Below are 15,215 nucleotides of genomic sequence, written 5' to 3' on the forward strand. Positions count from 1 at the left end.
CTCAACGATTGGTGTGACAACTGGTGATTGTGTGACAGCCGATAACCCCCCTGTGCTTGGACGAACCAATAAATTGTTGCTGATTTGTCGCATTTCTGGCTCCACTGCGCTGTCGGAGGGCGAGCATTGCTGGGCGCCTTCCGCTCGCCGGAGTCCGTCCAAGCGAAATAACAAGATGACAAAAGGGGCGATCGACAAGTCGCTGCTGGTTGAATTTGGGAGTTGAGACAGATCATCTATGGGGCATGTGTTTGCCCACGATAGAGACACGCGGACGTTAATTTGTGCGATACAGGAGAAAAACTGGGGAAGCCCGTCTTGGGGTCCTTTCATAAAAATTCGTCAGTCAGCAAGCAAATCGACTCGATCGGCTCTATCTACGTGAGGCGATTAGAAAGACGGTCTCTTCCAGGCTTCTATGGCCCGCTGTGGAGCGCAGGATGAATAACATCCTCGATCTCGGCCTTTGGGCGCCGCGAAACCCAACTTGCATCAAGGTTTGAACTTTGAATATATAATGAGTATTCAATTATTGACGCTACATTGGAGGTGTACCTGCGATCTTCTCATAATATTGGCACTCGTTTGATGATGCGTCTTTGGGCTTTTCCCGGAGTTGGCCCGAGGATTGCCCATTCCGCCACGGTCGCGCCCGTCTGCTCGTCGCTATCTGCAAGGGCCTGGTTTCCTGATATCACAAGAGTCGCGTACCGACTAACTGGGACATGCTGGTCTAGCTGAAGGGTGGTCGCGTTCCCCACAGGAAGCTTGATCTCATTCGCATCCGTGGCATCCGCGTTGTACGGCTGTGACTGCTCGATGTTCGTCAGGTTCGCCACAATCCGCACATTGGGTCCGGGGGATCTCAAAACCGACACCGGGTTCTGCAACGGCGTATCGTGGAAAACGACAGTAGCGTTCACCGGTGGTGCCTCCGCCCATTCAAAGTGAAACCCAGATGCCACAGTCTGCGGCTGATCCATCATCAAGCCCACGTTGACAGTAACCGAGCTGGCATTGGATGACGTCGGCTGCCAGCGGGTCGATGTGGCACCGTCGACAACCGAGATAGGGAACTGTCCTTGCTCAAAGCTATCTGTGGAGAAGACAGGACTGCACTGGATAAGGTTGTCCTCGATAGTATTCACTGTGCCAACCTGTCGGTTGGGAACAGTGAGAGGCCCACGTGCAGGAAGCTGGTGCAGCGTCGCATCTTCAACGAGACCAACATAAACAGGGATTGTCGAGTTCACGAATCTGCGGTCAGCTGTGTCAAGAGGCGGCCCTTGGGCGCGCTGGACGACAGTGTGCGTATAGTTGGACTGAGCCGATATTGGCCATCCACGCCAGTAGAAGGTCCGATATTTCACGTAAGGAACCTGCGGTGGAAGGTTCGGCTCAATATGGATGGCATCATCTGGCAATAACCGGAGGCCAAGATAGCCGAACAAAACAACCTGGTTCGCGCCACCATGGCCGGTCAAGAACGGATATGCCGGGTGCGTACCCCCGTTAATGTCGGCATTGTCCAGCATCTGCTCAGAGAGCTGGAAAAATGGGGCCCGTGCATACGGAGCGTAAGAGTACTGATGGTAGGTGTACGCCGAGCAGCCAGAGGGAGAGACAGCGCCAGCAACGATGGAGAAGATGGCCCATGTCATGGCGGGTCCGTCTGAGGATTGTCGGTTCGCGTAGTAGTCCAAGTCAGTTAGAGCAGTTTCTGCGGTGTAGTTATCGTAGACAAGGGGATATGTCACCAGTACGATATCCGCCTGCTTGACTGCGGCAGTCCCATTCATTGTCGTGTACTCCATCGTCACCCCATTCTCCCTCAGCAGTAGAACATCGTCCGATATCTCAGCCCAGGTCTCGTTCGTCTCAACGTCAAATTGCTTGCGGAATTGATTAGCATACTGGAGAGTCTCGGAAATCATGGCCATAGTAAACCCTCCAGCATCAATCCCGTTGGCATATTCATCCTGCAGGAGTTAGTAAGAGAAGACCGTGATGGTAAGGCAATATCTTACAGGATCTGTCATGTTGGTCAAGGTCCAGGCGCTTCCGTTGCGCTCGACAATGCTGGCATATAGTGACGCAACAGAGTCGTAGATGGGCAAATGCTGCTCTCGGAAAGTGTCCGTATCACCGCTCGTCACCCACTGGTATATCAATGACAACCCAATGTCGCCGTTCAAATGATACTGGTAATCCCAGCAGGCTCCTGTTCCAGTGCAATTACCGAAGCGACCACTGGTCCAGGGGTATATCGCAGCCGACGGATCAATGTACGTCGTATTCTTGGACCCACTATAAGTCGTCTCGATATTTTTCTTCGCCTGCGGGTACAATTTTGTTCGGAAGTTGGTCACAGCTTGGGCTGCTTCGGGATGAGATGCCACGAGGCCAGGCTGCATCCAAACGTCGGCGTCCCAGAAAATCATACCACCATATGAATCCGAGACCAGTCCACCCACCGAAAGGCTGTTAACGTTGAGTGGCGCATTTGCTGCCTTGCGGATGGCATTCTTCCCGACAGTACTTTGCAACAGGTAATATGTATTTGTCACGGCAATGATTGCGGAGTTGATAATGTTGTCATCGTCTGGGAGCCTTCCGGTGGCGGGGTTGACGAAACGATCGACGGAATCCTCGTGCAAGACATTTGCCCATTCCCCAACGTGCGATTGTAGGGAACGACGGTATCCAGCACCCAGTGCTTGAGATGCTGCTTGCTTTGCGGTCGTTTGAGGGTCCGTGAAGGCGTCCGTTGATGCAGCACCAACGAACTTGGTAATGCGGACTGTCTGGTTGGCGACGAAGTTGATATCAACCGCCTGCGCAATCGACGACTCGTTGGTGCTCACGTATGACTTTCCAGTTACGCGTCGGCGAGACGATAAGTCAACGTCTCCAGAGCCGGTGATGTTCGCGTAGAAGTAGGCAGAAACGTCAGGGATGCCCCATGGACGGACAGCTGAAAATATGGCACCGTCGTCTTCCCCAGATTCGACAAAATCCGTGCGCACAGCGGAGTATCCATCCAAGACATTGGCAACACTGGCCTTGAAGTCCCGGGAGGAAGTAATTTCCATGTCCACCACTGCATGGTTAACATCCAATTTGTTTGCGAAAAGTCGATACTTGATCGCGTAGGAACCTTTGTCGCCCGCTGGAGTCCAGGTATATGACCATGACAAAACACCAGCTTTGAAATCATAGCTAGACTGGAAGTCGCTAAGTGACTCGCTATCCACGGTAGAATCGAGATAATCGTCGCCCCCAAGGTCGAGGATAAGTCCACTCCAGTGAGGTACACCACTAATCACACTTTCACCACCGTATTGATTTATCCACGGGAAGTTGGAACCGTTGGTTTCCGCCTGCAGGTCGTAGAATCCAGAAATCGTTGCGAATGATTGCCGTCGCGAATACAGTGGCCAGCCGTTGATCACATCATCAGCGACAGGAACGTCAAGCTCGAAAAAGGGGCCAACGCTGGAAACACTGATGCCGAAGTAGCCATTCGCAACCGAACCGCGCGATTGGTAGTGGCCTTGGTCGAGAGTGTTTGTGGTCAAAATCCATTGGTCTTCGTCCCAGGTTACCCCAGGGAACATGGTCTGATAGGTATTGTTGGACTGTTTGGTCTGGTGGCTTCCATCATGGTGTCTCAAGCAGTTCTCAATGCGCGCATTGGGATGATTCGAAAGGCCGGCGCCTTCTGTAGCAAGTTGGAGCAGCAAAGGCAGCCACGTCGAAATAGACTACCGAAATATATATTAGCAACCATGTCGGAACTATCTACCGCAAGACCTACCTTGTAGCGCATCTTGCAAATTCCTTCCAGGAACCCAGCGCAAGCAACTTCCGAAATGAACTTTTTCAGTGCGCCGCCAGGATTCTGGGGGTCGGTGATAGAAATACTTTGGCGCATTGACAATGTGGCAACCAGACCCGTTGACGTTCCTTCCTCGTATCCAAGATCAGTAACAAGGGAGAAGATCTCTGGAGCGTTGACGGACGCCCAGACCCCAACACCCCGCAGAGATTGGGGAAACCAAAGGAACAATGCGACCTCAGAAGGGTTCAACTTCCACTGACGTTTTGGCTTTCACGGAACCATCGTTTGACGGCGGGGTATCTCCAGCCACAGCAGCGCCAGGCCGCATCGTGATTGGAGGCGGGATCCTTAGACGGCCATGCGCGGACCGCCGTTTGCTCATCATAATACGGACAGTGGATGACGTTGCAATCTCGATGCCGATGAATTCATCCGGAACAGGTGGAAATTGACGAGGGACGAGGGAATAACCAAATGACAGGCAGCACTTGTGGAGGCTAAGGTTCGCGGAGAAGACTATGTTCCACAATTAGCCCGACAATTCAGCGAAGATCGGACAGACCCCGAAGCTGCAGGATTGAACCCCGGACTTGCTGTCAACACCGGCACCGATCGGCTTCCAACGCACCTCTGTAGACACAGAATCCGTTCCGAAATCGGGACAGTAAGAGGGCCGGGCCCGAGGGGTGAAAATCAGTGACATTGTGGAGAAAGGCCTTGCAGTTGGCTGTTGGCATGTTCAAGGTGTTAGGAGACAAGCTTGCTCTTCAATGAGATGCAACTCGGTCTGATGAGCGACTGGTAAAGCCGAAGGTGACGATTAGTTAGTTGAGGGGCAAAGCAGCCTCAGGCAGCACATCGCGATCTCGCGTCTCATCAACAAGACAACAACTCCCCTACTACCGTCGGGCACTCCCACAGCCAACTTTCACTCTTCTTGCAGGGAACACTTCTCTCATCCGATACCACAGTTCCCAGGGAAGATCCATTATATTCCATATGAGCAGGCCGTTTTTGTCCGTCGCGATCTACCGGCCTCGCTATGGCAACTTCAAGCACTGGGCCCTCCATCTCCACACTGGCTCCGAGGATTTAGTATTCGAGGTCGACGGCGAGCATCCCTTGTTTACAAAAGTTACTTCGACTGGCAAACCGACCGACAATGAGTCCTTTCTCGAATCGCTGCATGTAGGCGAAATTGGGATCCCTGACATCCCCACTGTCAGAAGGATTGTCGACGAGGCGAGAGTAGACAATGAGACGCTCGAATGGGATTGCCAAGAATATGTGCTGGAAATACTTGAGGCTTGTGAGGTTGAGGCAGTGCTCGAGGAAGAGGACCCTGATTATGCAGAAGTCAAGGAGATTTTACGGCGAAGACGGGGGCCGACGCTGTGAGAGCAGATTACTGGCAGGCCAGTTCGATGACTGCGGGAACCGGCATGGGGAGATGATAGGTTATTGCTCACTATCTCCTTCATGCTGCTACTGTATCACGCGGCTCCTTTATCGCTGTTGGTATAATATGATTTGCGGGTTATTGCACGATGCCTTCGTCCGGGAAAAGCTTGACCTATACGATCCATGCATCACTCCCGTGGGGCTTTGGCTGTTGATGCTCCTGGTCGAGGCCAGGTATACTTGGTGTTGTCGAAGTCTACAACTTTACCCCGTTGAATCGCCTCATCAGTTTGATAGTCTTCCCGTAAACGGCTGACTTGAAGACCTCCCACCCGATATTCATACAGTTACTTTTCGATGGTTATAATTCTTCGCAGGCATTTAACTATCAGTTACAACGTGAGGTGCTCATTTTGAGATTTGCAACCATTATCAGCTACGACAGCTTATGAAGTGTTTGGTGCGCAATGAAGTTCAGTTATATTCGCAAACACTATTACCAAGGACTTATCTGATCACATATCTATGAGCCCAGCCTGGATCCCGCTAATAGCCGAATAATCAATGATAGCCATCATTGCCTCCGAAAACGCTACCCTGACCTCTTCTCCAAGTCCCACGGTTCCCTGGTCATATAACCAATATATCCAAGAACTGGAATTCAAGCCTTCACTGCGTGCATCTCCGAGCTTCTGAGCAACTGGATACAGAACTCTCCCCACTCACTCCCAACACTACTCGGCAGGATTTCCCCGGCAATAGCATCCTCCAGCGGGTGGTCATACCGACGATAGTACTGAGCCTTTACCTTAACGAGATGTTGAGGCTCCCAATGGAGACGCACCAAACGGGAAATCAGTAGTATTGACCACTCGTTATCGGATGGGGAGTCCCAAAGTGCCTCGTGAAGAAGCAAGGCGTCACGCATAGGCCGGTTGATTGCACCATTGAGGATATGTGCAAGGAGTTCACCCTACACGGAGAAGTTAGTAAATAGCAGGAAGGCTGGGACACGAAAACATACAACCACATTCTGGAATTTACGAACTATTTCAAGCGGAAAGTTCTGCTCATACAGCCTTTTGTAGGCACGCAGAACCTCTCGCAGATGCGAGTCGCTTCGGCGCACAATAATATGAATCATGGCCATCGCATCTCCATCGCCCTTGCGTAGAGCTGAACGGAGACCCTGTACATCGCTGGTGACAAGCTCCGGGTCAATAGGGTCATTCTCACTCTGTCTACCCTCCTTTAAAGCGAGAAGGACCGCTGTACGGAATTTCCCAGCCTTTAACTCACCCTTCATGCACTTCTCCAGACTAGCATAACTATCATACCGTCGGCCTTTGAATGACTCCTTGATATAACGTATCTCACTGTTACTGCGGCCGAAGAGGGACTCTATGAGGAGACGGTGGTATGACGAATTGGTGCAGTAATGGCTTGCCCAGTAGGACTCAGATTCCCAGCGGCCAACGGCAGTAGCATAGCAGGCCTTCGCAAGGGTGCTATTGTTCAGCTTAATATTAATATGTTTAGCTATGTTAACCCCCTTACCATGCACTTTAACATAATCCTTATACCTTTTTCGGAGTTCCAATATCTCAGCGTGTGTCCGATGGGGGAGGACTTGGATCAAGGTTTTAGTGTTGACATCTGCCTGACCCAAAGCATCACGCAGGGCCAGGGCATCGTCGGTTGCGTCGTATGGTGCTGGGATTTCCCCCGGACCTTTATCTTTCCCTGTCCTGTTGTCGTCGATAGGAGGCTCTGCATTTCCATCTGACGCTTCTTTGGGAACATCGCTGGCCGTAGCCTCGCCACTCTGTCCCTTTGATTGACTGCCGTCGTCGGGAATTGTATGAAAAATGGCAGAGTCAAATGAGGAGCCAGCATCTAAGGCGCCCAGAAAGCTGTGTACATTCGACAGCTCAGTGTCATTGCCTGTGCCGATTTTCCTGAGATCTTTAAAGGAGAATGAGGAGACGTGTTCGGCGTCGCTTCTCGATAGATCATTTCCAGATTCACTCCCAGTCCCATTGCTCAACGTAACTTCAGATAGCTGGGATTCTCGGGTCCTCACTTCAGCTTGATCAGATTGCTTACTGCCGTCTGGCATGTCTTCATCACCGCCAGATCGTGGGAGTGCGAATGAGGCGACCCTGTGAAGATGGGATGCAACGTGCATTGGGCTAGCAGCAGGCACAAGGCAGAAGGGACAATTCCGAGAGGCATCATGCTCGGTGTGTGGCATCTGGGTTCCATCCTCGTTGAGACCGTTTATGCGATGGTTGGTATTTTCGTGGTTTATCCAGTCACTCATGCTATCGTATGGCTGATCCGGTGCTTTACAGTGAGGATAGGTGCAGATATATGGCCGAAGATCCCGCAGGATGTGTGCCCTTCCAACTGCGTCAGTACCGATATGCTCTGATGCTGGGCAGGGCCGATACTCACTCCCAGTTTCCTTTGTTTACCAACTTTCGCGGACAGATTGTGAAGCAATACGGACACTCAAACTCCTTCGCCTCGGGACTCAGCTTGGGTGGAACAGGCAGGGACACACAATCCCCATCCTTGACCTCGCTGGAATATAGATACGAAACCGTCGAAATCGCAGACATGTCATCATCTAATTTTACCTTTTCAGGATTCAACCACGTTGCGGTGGATGGTTGAGAGGGCGCCATGACAATCGGCTCCTGATCAGGAACCAACAGATTCTGTCGTTCCTCTGCCATCGGCTCTGGACGCTTATCGTCGTCCTCATCAACAAGTTCTGTTGTTGACAGACGTTCAAATGCGTCTCTCCGCTTCCTCCAGTACCGGAACTGTTGTCTTCGCCGTGTATTCGCCTTTGCAAGACGGGGGATGAGATAGTGGTTATCCGCGTGCGAATGGCTATAACTATGTAGTAGATCCTGCATATATTGCTCATCCAGCGCCGAGAATTGTTTCATGAGATCAATACCGGTGGACAGGTCTACTTCACGATATTCGAGCGCCCTGGAACTCCCGAGTCGCATGGAAGGGTTTCGTATCTTGAAGGCGAGACGGTATAGTCTGTCAATAGTTGCCCCAACACTATCAGTGAGGATTTCGAACAGTGGCATGTTTTGATAGGATGCGTCGTCTTCGTCTTCGGAATCCTCAGAGCTATCGTCGTCGTCCTCCTCCTCCTGACTTACATCTTCCGTGACGAGCTTCAATACTAATAAATTAGCCGCTCATTCACGACCAGCCTGCTTCATGAAGCTTACTCACATTGTGCCAGTAACCTTGCTAGGTCTTGAAGAAGCTCGAGAGTATGGTCAAACAGCAGCTGCGCATCGCGGAAGCGATAGTCGAGCGAGCTATGTCCACCGGTATAAAGCCCCAGATTGCGAGCCCACAACTCGAAACGTTGCATTTCATTGTCAAGCGCTGCCCATTTGGGATTCTCAACAGCGTCAGACTTCGCCAGCGAGTTGTAACGCGCCCTAATCTGTTGCCCGATACTGGCGAGCGTCCCGTGCGTTGTATCCATCAGCTCTGGGTTGGATAGTGGTGGAAGAGCTAAAGCCCCAGTCTCAGAGGCACTCCAGTATCTCTATTAAGATGACTGTCATGATGGAATGAACCGGGCTTCTATCACCGAATAGCCAGTATCTGTAAGCGTGCCACGTCAGCGACCAGGGTCAGCTGCATGGCCCCGCGTCTCGTATCTCATTTTTCTCAGGTTCTCAACTCTCAGATCTTCCCTCGCAATCTATCTTGCTGCCAGAGATGTCTGGCGTTGAGGTTGTCGGAATCCTCCTCGGTGCAATACCTCTAGTGGTCTCTGCCATCAAGTCCTACAAAACGACCAAACAGCGACGCAAGTGGTTTACGAAAAAGGACCTCTATATTGACAGGCTGATCCAGTCACTGAACGAGCAGATCTATTTCATCAAGGCGGATGTTCAGATTGCACTGCGGTCGACAGATCTCGGACAGGGCAAGATCACGGCCTTTCTTACTGACCCGGACCTGGACCTTTTACGGAACCAAGAGGTGGCAGACGCGATTAGGGATCATCTGGGAGAAGGGTTTCAGCTCTACCTGGATGCCCTTACACGCTGCCAGGATACGATATGCAATATTGTCAAGAATCTGAACGGCCTCGTGTCAGGCGCGAAAAGTGTATGTGCTCTCGGTACGGTATCCATGGGCCATCTTACCCCGACTAACAGGTGTCTTTTAGATTGAGTCTGCCGACCTGGCTGCTATTGTTAGGGAGACCCCGAAGAAAAACGGAGACTTTGAATTCCCCAAGAAGATCAAGTTCAGCCTGCAAAAGGAGGACATTGAGGCGGAGATAGCAGGCCTCGAGGCGTCCGCGAAGATACTGGGCCGTATCAACAAACAGAGCACCCAAAGGGACACAATCGCCGTACAATCCAGCTCACGGAAGATTACCAAGCTGGCCTCGACTGTTGCTTTGGTACGCAACTCAGCGCATCGTTTGTATACTGCCTTATCTCGGGGATACAATCATACCTGCCATGACCAGCACGAGGTCCAACTGTTCATGCAAGTGAGATCCGACTTATTAGATGGGAGGAAGTCCAAAACCCTCAAAAAGGCACCAGTGGCCTTTGAAGTGGCATTCTGTTTCACCGAGGGCATGGCTTGGGACCAGGGCACGGGGAGTTATAAAACCAAAATTCAGGTCACTGAAAGTTACGATGATATTGACGAGGCTGACATCTGGTAGGGTCGCCTACATATCATGGTCTATTACATTCTGATATTTCCAGTGCCGACTCTTGCATGCACAAGTCTCCACCGGTCGTGACGTTCAATCTCCCAGACCCAGCAGATACGACTACTTCTAGCGTCAACATCCATAACCTGTGTTCCCTAGTGCAGTCAACGCACGCGAATGGAGAAAGCGTCGAGATATGTCTTTCAGGGAGTGGAAATCTCTGCTCTACTAAGAGCCTAGCAAGGAACAGCGCAGTTCCCCAAACCAGGGAAACAATCTGTCCTGTAACTCTTGCAAGTCTTCTCACCGCGGATCCAAACCCATCACCACTCCCTCTGAACCACCGCATAGCCCTATCCTGCAATATCGCCTCAACCGTGTTACAGCTTCATTCAACCCCATGGATGACCCTTCCCCTCGCAAGCTCATCCATTTTCTTCGTTCCCGATGGCTGCACCAAAGACCATAAAACAGCAACTCAAAGAAACAAATATATCCCCTTCATCAAAGCCAAATTCCAAAGCCAGCCCCGAGCCCGTACGGTATCCCACTACGACCCACGGGAGTCGATGCTCGAACTCGGCATCCTCCTCCTCGAACTCTGGTACTCGTACTCCATTGAAGCCTTCGCAGCAGAACATGGATTTGGGTTAGCGCAAAGCTTCGAGTCTCGATACGCCGTCGCCCGAAAGTGGGCCTTGCACAGCGAAGAGGAAGGTGATCTGATGCCATTCTATCTAGAGGCAGCAACTCGGTGCATTGAATTCACGTTTACGACTTTGTCTGCGCGTCCTGTTTGGGAGGACTTGACTTTTCAGAAGTCTGTTTGTCAGGATTTACTCAGGCCGTTGCTGGATCATTGTCCGGCTAAGTATAGATGAGGCGTGGTAAAATATGCGAACTCGTCAGTAAGTGGATATCCCCAGGAGAGGTCTGCAGCCCTTTTAGCTTCCATAGTTTAATAAATAACGGGCGCTGTCAGATCTATTCCTGCAGGCTCAGTGACTGAATTCTTCGAAGCTGCTTCCAGAGTCGCGATAACAGGCACGGCGAGGCTGAGAACAGTAAGATGATCTATACCCAAATGACATGTAAGCCACTCGATGATCCAATTTCCCGGTCGTCTTGGCGGGATAAGCATTCGAAATGGCGTATTGACGTCCAACCTGCACTATATCACTGGCGAGGTTTCCGTCAAGGCTAACTTGGCTCAGAGTGAAAGGCGCCCTTGCTTCTTTGACGTCGAGAGAAGTTACAGCATAGTTGTGTAAGTGAACGTTGGCAATTGGCAAGGCATATTCCATCACCAGCTTGCAGGGTTGGCTTACGGTGGATCCATATTTCGCGGGTAACTAAAGGCTAAGATCGTCAACCAAATTAACAGGAGAGGTATGTTTGGCTGTAGATCAGCTACAGACTCCAATATGATGAGTATCAATGCGGCTGAGCAGTGGTTCACCTGGTGAAATGTAACAAACATCTAGGTTAGAGAAGCCATCCACCATAGTTGACGCCTTATCCTGGCGAAACGACAATCCACAGAAAAGGAACCAAAGCACGTGTACCAGTGATTATTGACAGCAGTTTGCCAACGCGTGCACTGTGTAAGGGAGAAGTATGCCTCATTCCGCGGGGGAGGGTACCTGGCTGTATTCTCCAATGATGTTCGGTTATATTCCTCCACGATGGTGCGCGACTCATGCCGATAATTCCGAATTGTTTGGGTTCAGCTGCACCTAATTCCACGCCCTCTGCTAAACTGAAGTCTGTTCAATCAGTATGGCTTTGGTCAGCCAGCTATTTTTCATATTGTTGCAGTTCAGCATTGTGTACTTCGCAGCCACACATAGTGAAGACCTTCAGTACAGAGTACAGCCACAAGATAGTCGCCCCCAAGTTCCAATTTCACCAATGTGACAGCCCTGGACAGCCCTGGTCCCACTTGAGGCGCAGAGTGGAGATTGGGGCCAGAAAGACAGCAAAGTAAGGAGATGTTGACGCGAGTTATAATCTTGCCCACCAGGAGAATCGCGCCCCTACCAATTTTCTGCTTCTCTCTCTGTTCCATCTTATTCTGGCCAAAATGTCTATATCCGCCGTCAAGGCCGGGTTGTGTCTCGTCCTGCCTCTTGTATCAGGGCTTTCTTTCACAGCGCCAGAGCCAACGCTCAGCGCCGTCGTCTCGAGTAATCCACCACCACCAGGCCCCCAAACGACACCACCGCCAGTCCCGAAGCGTCGTCGAGATGAGGCTACGACCGATACATACAGGGTGACGGATGAGCCTAACATGTGCGGATGGGAAGACGCCGTGTACGACAGTGAGTATTGCAGCCTCTCCGAAAGGATAAACAGCTTGCCTACCTTCGAATGCTAACGACGCCTCCTAACTAGATGGCATTACGTGCGGCGTCGGACAGACCTGCGGCTTCCAGCGGCCAAACGAGAAGTACCCCGGCATGCTAGCCTGTTGTGACGAAGGCATGAAGAACTGCGACTTCTACAGCACATGCATCAACTTCAGCGAAGTATCCGCAACGCCCTCTCTCACCGACACGCGGCAGCCCTTCGCCCTGTACTGCACCGAGTCCGCCTCCCCTGCCTGCATGACCTGGTACTACGACGCAATCAGCGTCACCGACTTCGGGTGCTCGGAGGACGCCGGCGGCGTCGACATGTACACATGGGCGACAGACCCGACAACCACTTCCGGCACGGTCGACGAATACTCGTTATACCTGACGCCAATCGGCACGGAGGCAGTCGACTCCTACAAGGCGACCTTTAGTTCCATGTACGACCACAAGAAAGCCACCAACGGGCCCAGCGCTACTCCCACGCCGTCGTCCGACGCAAACGCCGACTCGGGCTCCGAGAGCAGTAACACTGGCGCCATTGCCGGCGGCGTTGTCGGCGGTGTTGCCGGCATTGCCCTTATCGGTGCTGCAGGCTTTTTTATAGGAAAGAAGATGAGCAAGAAGAAGGCCGCCGGGGCAGGAGGTACTGCTGGCGACGATAGCAAAGGATCCTACAGCACCGTCCCGGATGCACATTCCCCCAACCCAGGTACTGAGCCCAGCTCAGGTACCGAGACGCACTTCCCGTCTGAGATGGGGACCGGCGAGCCGTCGCAGGAACTGGCTGAGATTCCCGGGAGTACGCCTGCTGATAGAGTGTATGAGATGCAGGGCACGGCGGTAAAGGACACGACGGTGAACGATACAGCCGGGAAGAACTTCGTATCAGAGCTGCCAGCGGATTCTGAATTCCCTGCTAAAAAGTGATTACTTGACCTGTCCGCTGCGGGGGGGCTTTTGCTGCACTTATGCTTCGTTTATGGTGACCTGATTTCTTTTTATATTTCGGCTGGATGCGCATACCCTTTAACGTTGAATATGTCTTATAATTGTTTGTATATAGCTAGAATGCATCGCAGGAGTTAACAGAGGTAATCCTGGAACGTGATATATATCTTGATCACTGGATTGCTTCAAATCTGAGACGCCGTGACATTCACCATCTTTTCAAAGACGATCTCCATATTCTCCCGAAAGGAAGGGTTGATAGTCGTCATAGGCCCCGCGACGGCAAACTATCCTTCTCATGATTGAACAGTTTGACCAGGAAGCGGTAGTAATCGGTACCCAGCGAAGATTACCCCCGAGTGGTCCTGTAGGACAGTAGTGAAGGGAGACAGTACTGTCTTGGGAGAATTTGGAGCAGTACTCTCGTAATGCCCGAAAGTGTTCTGGGCGGCACATCCACATCTACGTTAACTTGGATGATGTTACCAGCTACAACAAGATAGGGAATATCGTCATTATCTTGAACTTGACCTCTTGAGTTCTTCCTGCAAACCCAGTAAATATAAAGAATCAATGACATCCGTTAACGCAAAACTCAGCAGAGGCTCGTGCAATATCTATCCAAAGCCTAGAAACGTAACGGTCTATATCTATCATGTATATATATACAAGCCATAACAATCATAATCTACACCCGGATGGCCGCAACCAGTGCATCCATCGCAGCGCTATGCGTCGAAGCATCGACCTTATCCCCATCAACAGGGCCAGACCAGTCAACCCCAAGCCTATCGTCATCAGTGCGATCATTCTTCCAAAGACTCTCAGCAGAAGCCTTAATCACCTTGGCATAGACATCGTCCGGCGCGACAGCATGCAGCGCCCTCAGATTCCGGATAAAGCTGCCCTTGAACTGCGTCTGGTCGGCACCGCAGTCATCCGGCTCACATGGTTCATGCACGACGTGGTCGTCGTCGGTTAATTCCGCGATGGCCCCCTTGGCGATCTTCTCGGCCTCGTCTAGATACGTCGAGTTGGACGAGTCGTTCCCTGTGGCGCGGTGCAGCTCTACCAGCCCGCCGAGGATAACGCCCTGGTTGTACGTCCACACTGTATCGCCGTTGTTGGTGCAGTCGTCCATCAGGCCGTCGTTGATGGTGTGCTGGTCGTTGATGAGCCCGCTGTCCGAGAACCAGGTCCATTGGCGCTTCGCCCAGTCGAGGTAGTGGGCGCTGTCGTCCGCGCGGTTCGCCAGCGCAGCAGCCAGGGCCAGGAAGAGCTCGTTTGCAATTGCGCCGACGTAGACGTGTGTGGAATCCGAGTCGATCCCGCCGTTGCCGCACTTGGAGGGCCACGAGTTGCTCTACACTCCGTTAACTTTTCATTTTTACATGTCGACTTGACAGAGTAAAGGGACAACTCACCAGCTGGTGGAACAGCCCCTCCGCCAGGTCCAGATAGTCCTTTTGACCTGTAACATCATACGCCGCGACCCACGCAAGCCCCCACCAGCCATCGTCGTCATACGATCCATCCAACCACAGCGACGCATTCGCTGCCCCGGTGGGAGCATTCCCTTCATCCCCCTGCTGCTGATCATACGCCTTCCCGTTCTTCGAGGTATACTTGACCGCGGCCCCTCGCTCAGGGTACGGGTTCTGGTTCGCCGCGACGGCGAATGTATTCTGGAAGACGCCCTCGGCGATGTCCCTGGCGCCGTCGTCGAGGTCCAGCGCGGCGAGGTTCGCCAGTGTCGTCATGCAGTTTGCGCCGTTCCACCACCCGCATGTATCCCAGATTCCGGTCGCGCTGTTGTACCAGGACTGCAGGGTGTTTGCGGCGGAGACGGCGCGGGATAGGGCTTTGTCTGGGGCTGGGGCTGCTGCTGTGCCTGTTGACAAGGCGATAGTGGTTAATGAGAGGATTGGAAAGAGCATTTTGT

The 15,215-nt window shown here is 52.1% G+C and overlaps 6 protein-coding genes across 6 annotated transcripts; 3 read left to right on the forward strand and 3 right to left on the reverse strand.

Annotated features, from left to right (window-relative positions):
- Positions 1–566: 566 nt before the first annotated feature.
- Positions 567–3,934, reverse strand: treA (alpha,alpha-trehalase treA; the record flags this gene model as incomplete). Its single annotated transcript, XM_041705171.1, has 3 exons — positions 567–1,979; positions 2,028–3,764; positions 3,818–3,934. 3 exons carry the CDS (start codon positions 3,932–3,934, stop codon positions 567–569), a joined length of 3,267 nt encoding a protein of 1,088 aa, XP_041557683.1.
- A 906-nt stretch (positions 3,935–4,840) lies between these two features.
- Positions 4,841–5,239, forward strand: APUU_50201S (uncharacterized protein; the record flags this gene model as incomplete). The annotated part of the gene is made up of 1 exon (XM_041705172.1): positions 4,841–5,239. The coding sequence occupies one exon, from the start codon at positions 4,841–4,843 to the stop codon at positions 5,237–5,239; it is 399 nt and encodes a 132-aa protein (XP_041557684.1).
- Positions 5,240–5,903: 664 nt separating this feature from the next.
- On the reverse strand, positions 5,904–7,565 carry APUU_50202A (uncharacterized protein; the record flags this gene model as incomplete). The annotated part of the gene is made up of 2 exons (XM_041705173.1): positions 5,904–6,215; positions 6,267–7,565. 2 exons carry the CDS (start codon positions 7,563–7,565, stop codon positions 5,904–5,906), a joined length of 1,611 nt encoding a protein of 536 aa, XP_041557685.1.
- A 1,442-nt stretch (positions 7,566–9,007) lies between these two features.
- APUU_50203S (uncharacterized protein) lies at positions 9,008–10,849 on the forward strand (the record flags this gene model as incomplete). Its single annotated transcript, XM_041705175.1, has 3 exons — positions 9,008–9,403; positions 9,465–9,973; positions 10,021–10,849. The coding sequence occupies 3 exons, from the start codon at positions 9,008–9,010 to the stop codon at positions 10,847–10,849; spliced, it is 1,734 nt and encodes a 577-aa protein (XP_041557686.1).
- Positions 10,850–12,051: 1,202 nt separating this feature from the next.
- Positions 12,052–13,252, forward strand: APUU_50204S (uncharacterized protein; the record flags this gene model as incomplete). The annotated part of the gene is made up of 2 exons (XM_041705176.1): positions 12,052–12,289; positions 12,363–13,252. 2 exons carry the CDS (start codon positions 12,052–12,054, stop codon positions 13,250–13,252), a joined length of 1,128 nt encoding a protein of 375 aa, XP_041557687.1.
- Positions 13,253–13,961: 709 nt separating this feature from the next.
- Positions 13,962–15,210, reverse strand: APUU_50205A (putative glycosyl hydrolase; the record flags this gene model as incomplete). Its single annotated transcript, XM_041705177.1, has 2 exons — positions 13,962–14,636; positions 14,698–15,210. 2 exons carry the CDS (start codon positions 15,208–15,210, stop codon positions 13,962–13,964), a joined length of 1,188 nt encoding a protein of 395 aa, XP_041557688.1.
- Positions 15,211–15,215: the final 5 nt, after the last annotated feature.

The sequence above is a fragment of the Aspergillus puulaauensis genome, chromosome 5, assembly GCF_016861865.1.
Source record: "Aspergillus puulaauensis MK2 DNA, chromosome 5, nearly complete sequence".
In the NCBI taxonomy this organism is placed as follows: domain Eukaryota; kingdom Fungi; phylum Ascomycota; class Eurotiomycetes; order Eurotiales; family Aspergillaceae; genus Aspergillus; species Aspergillus puulaauensis.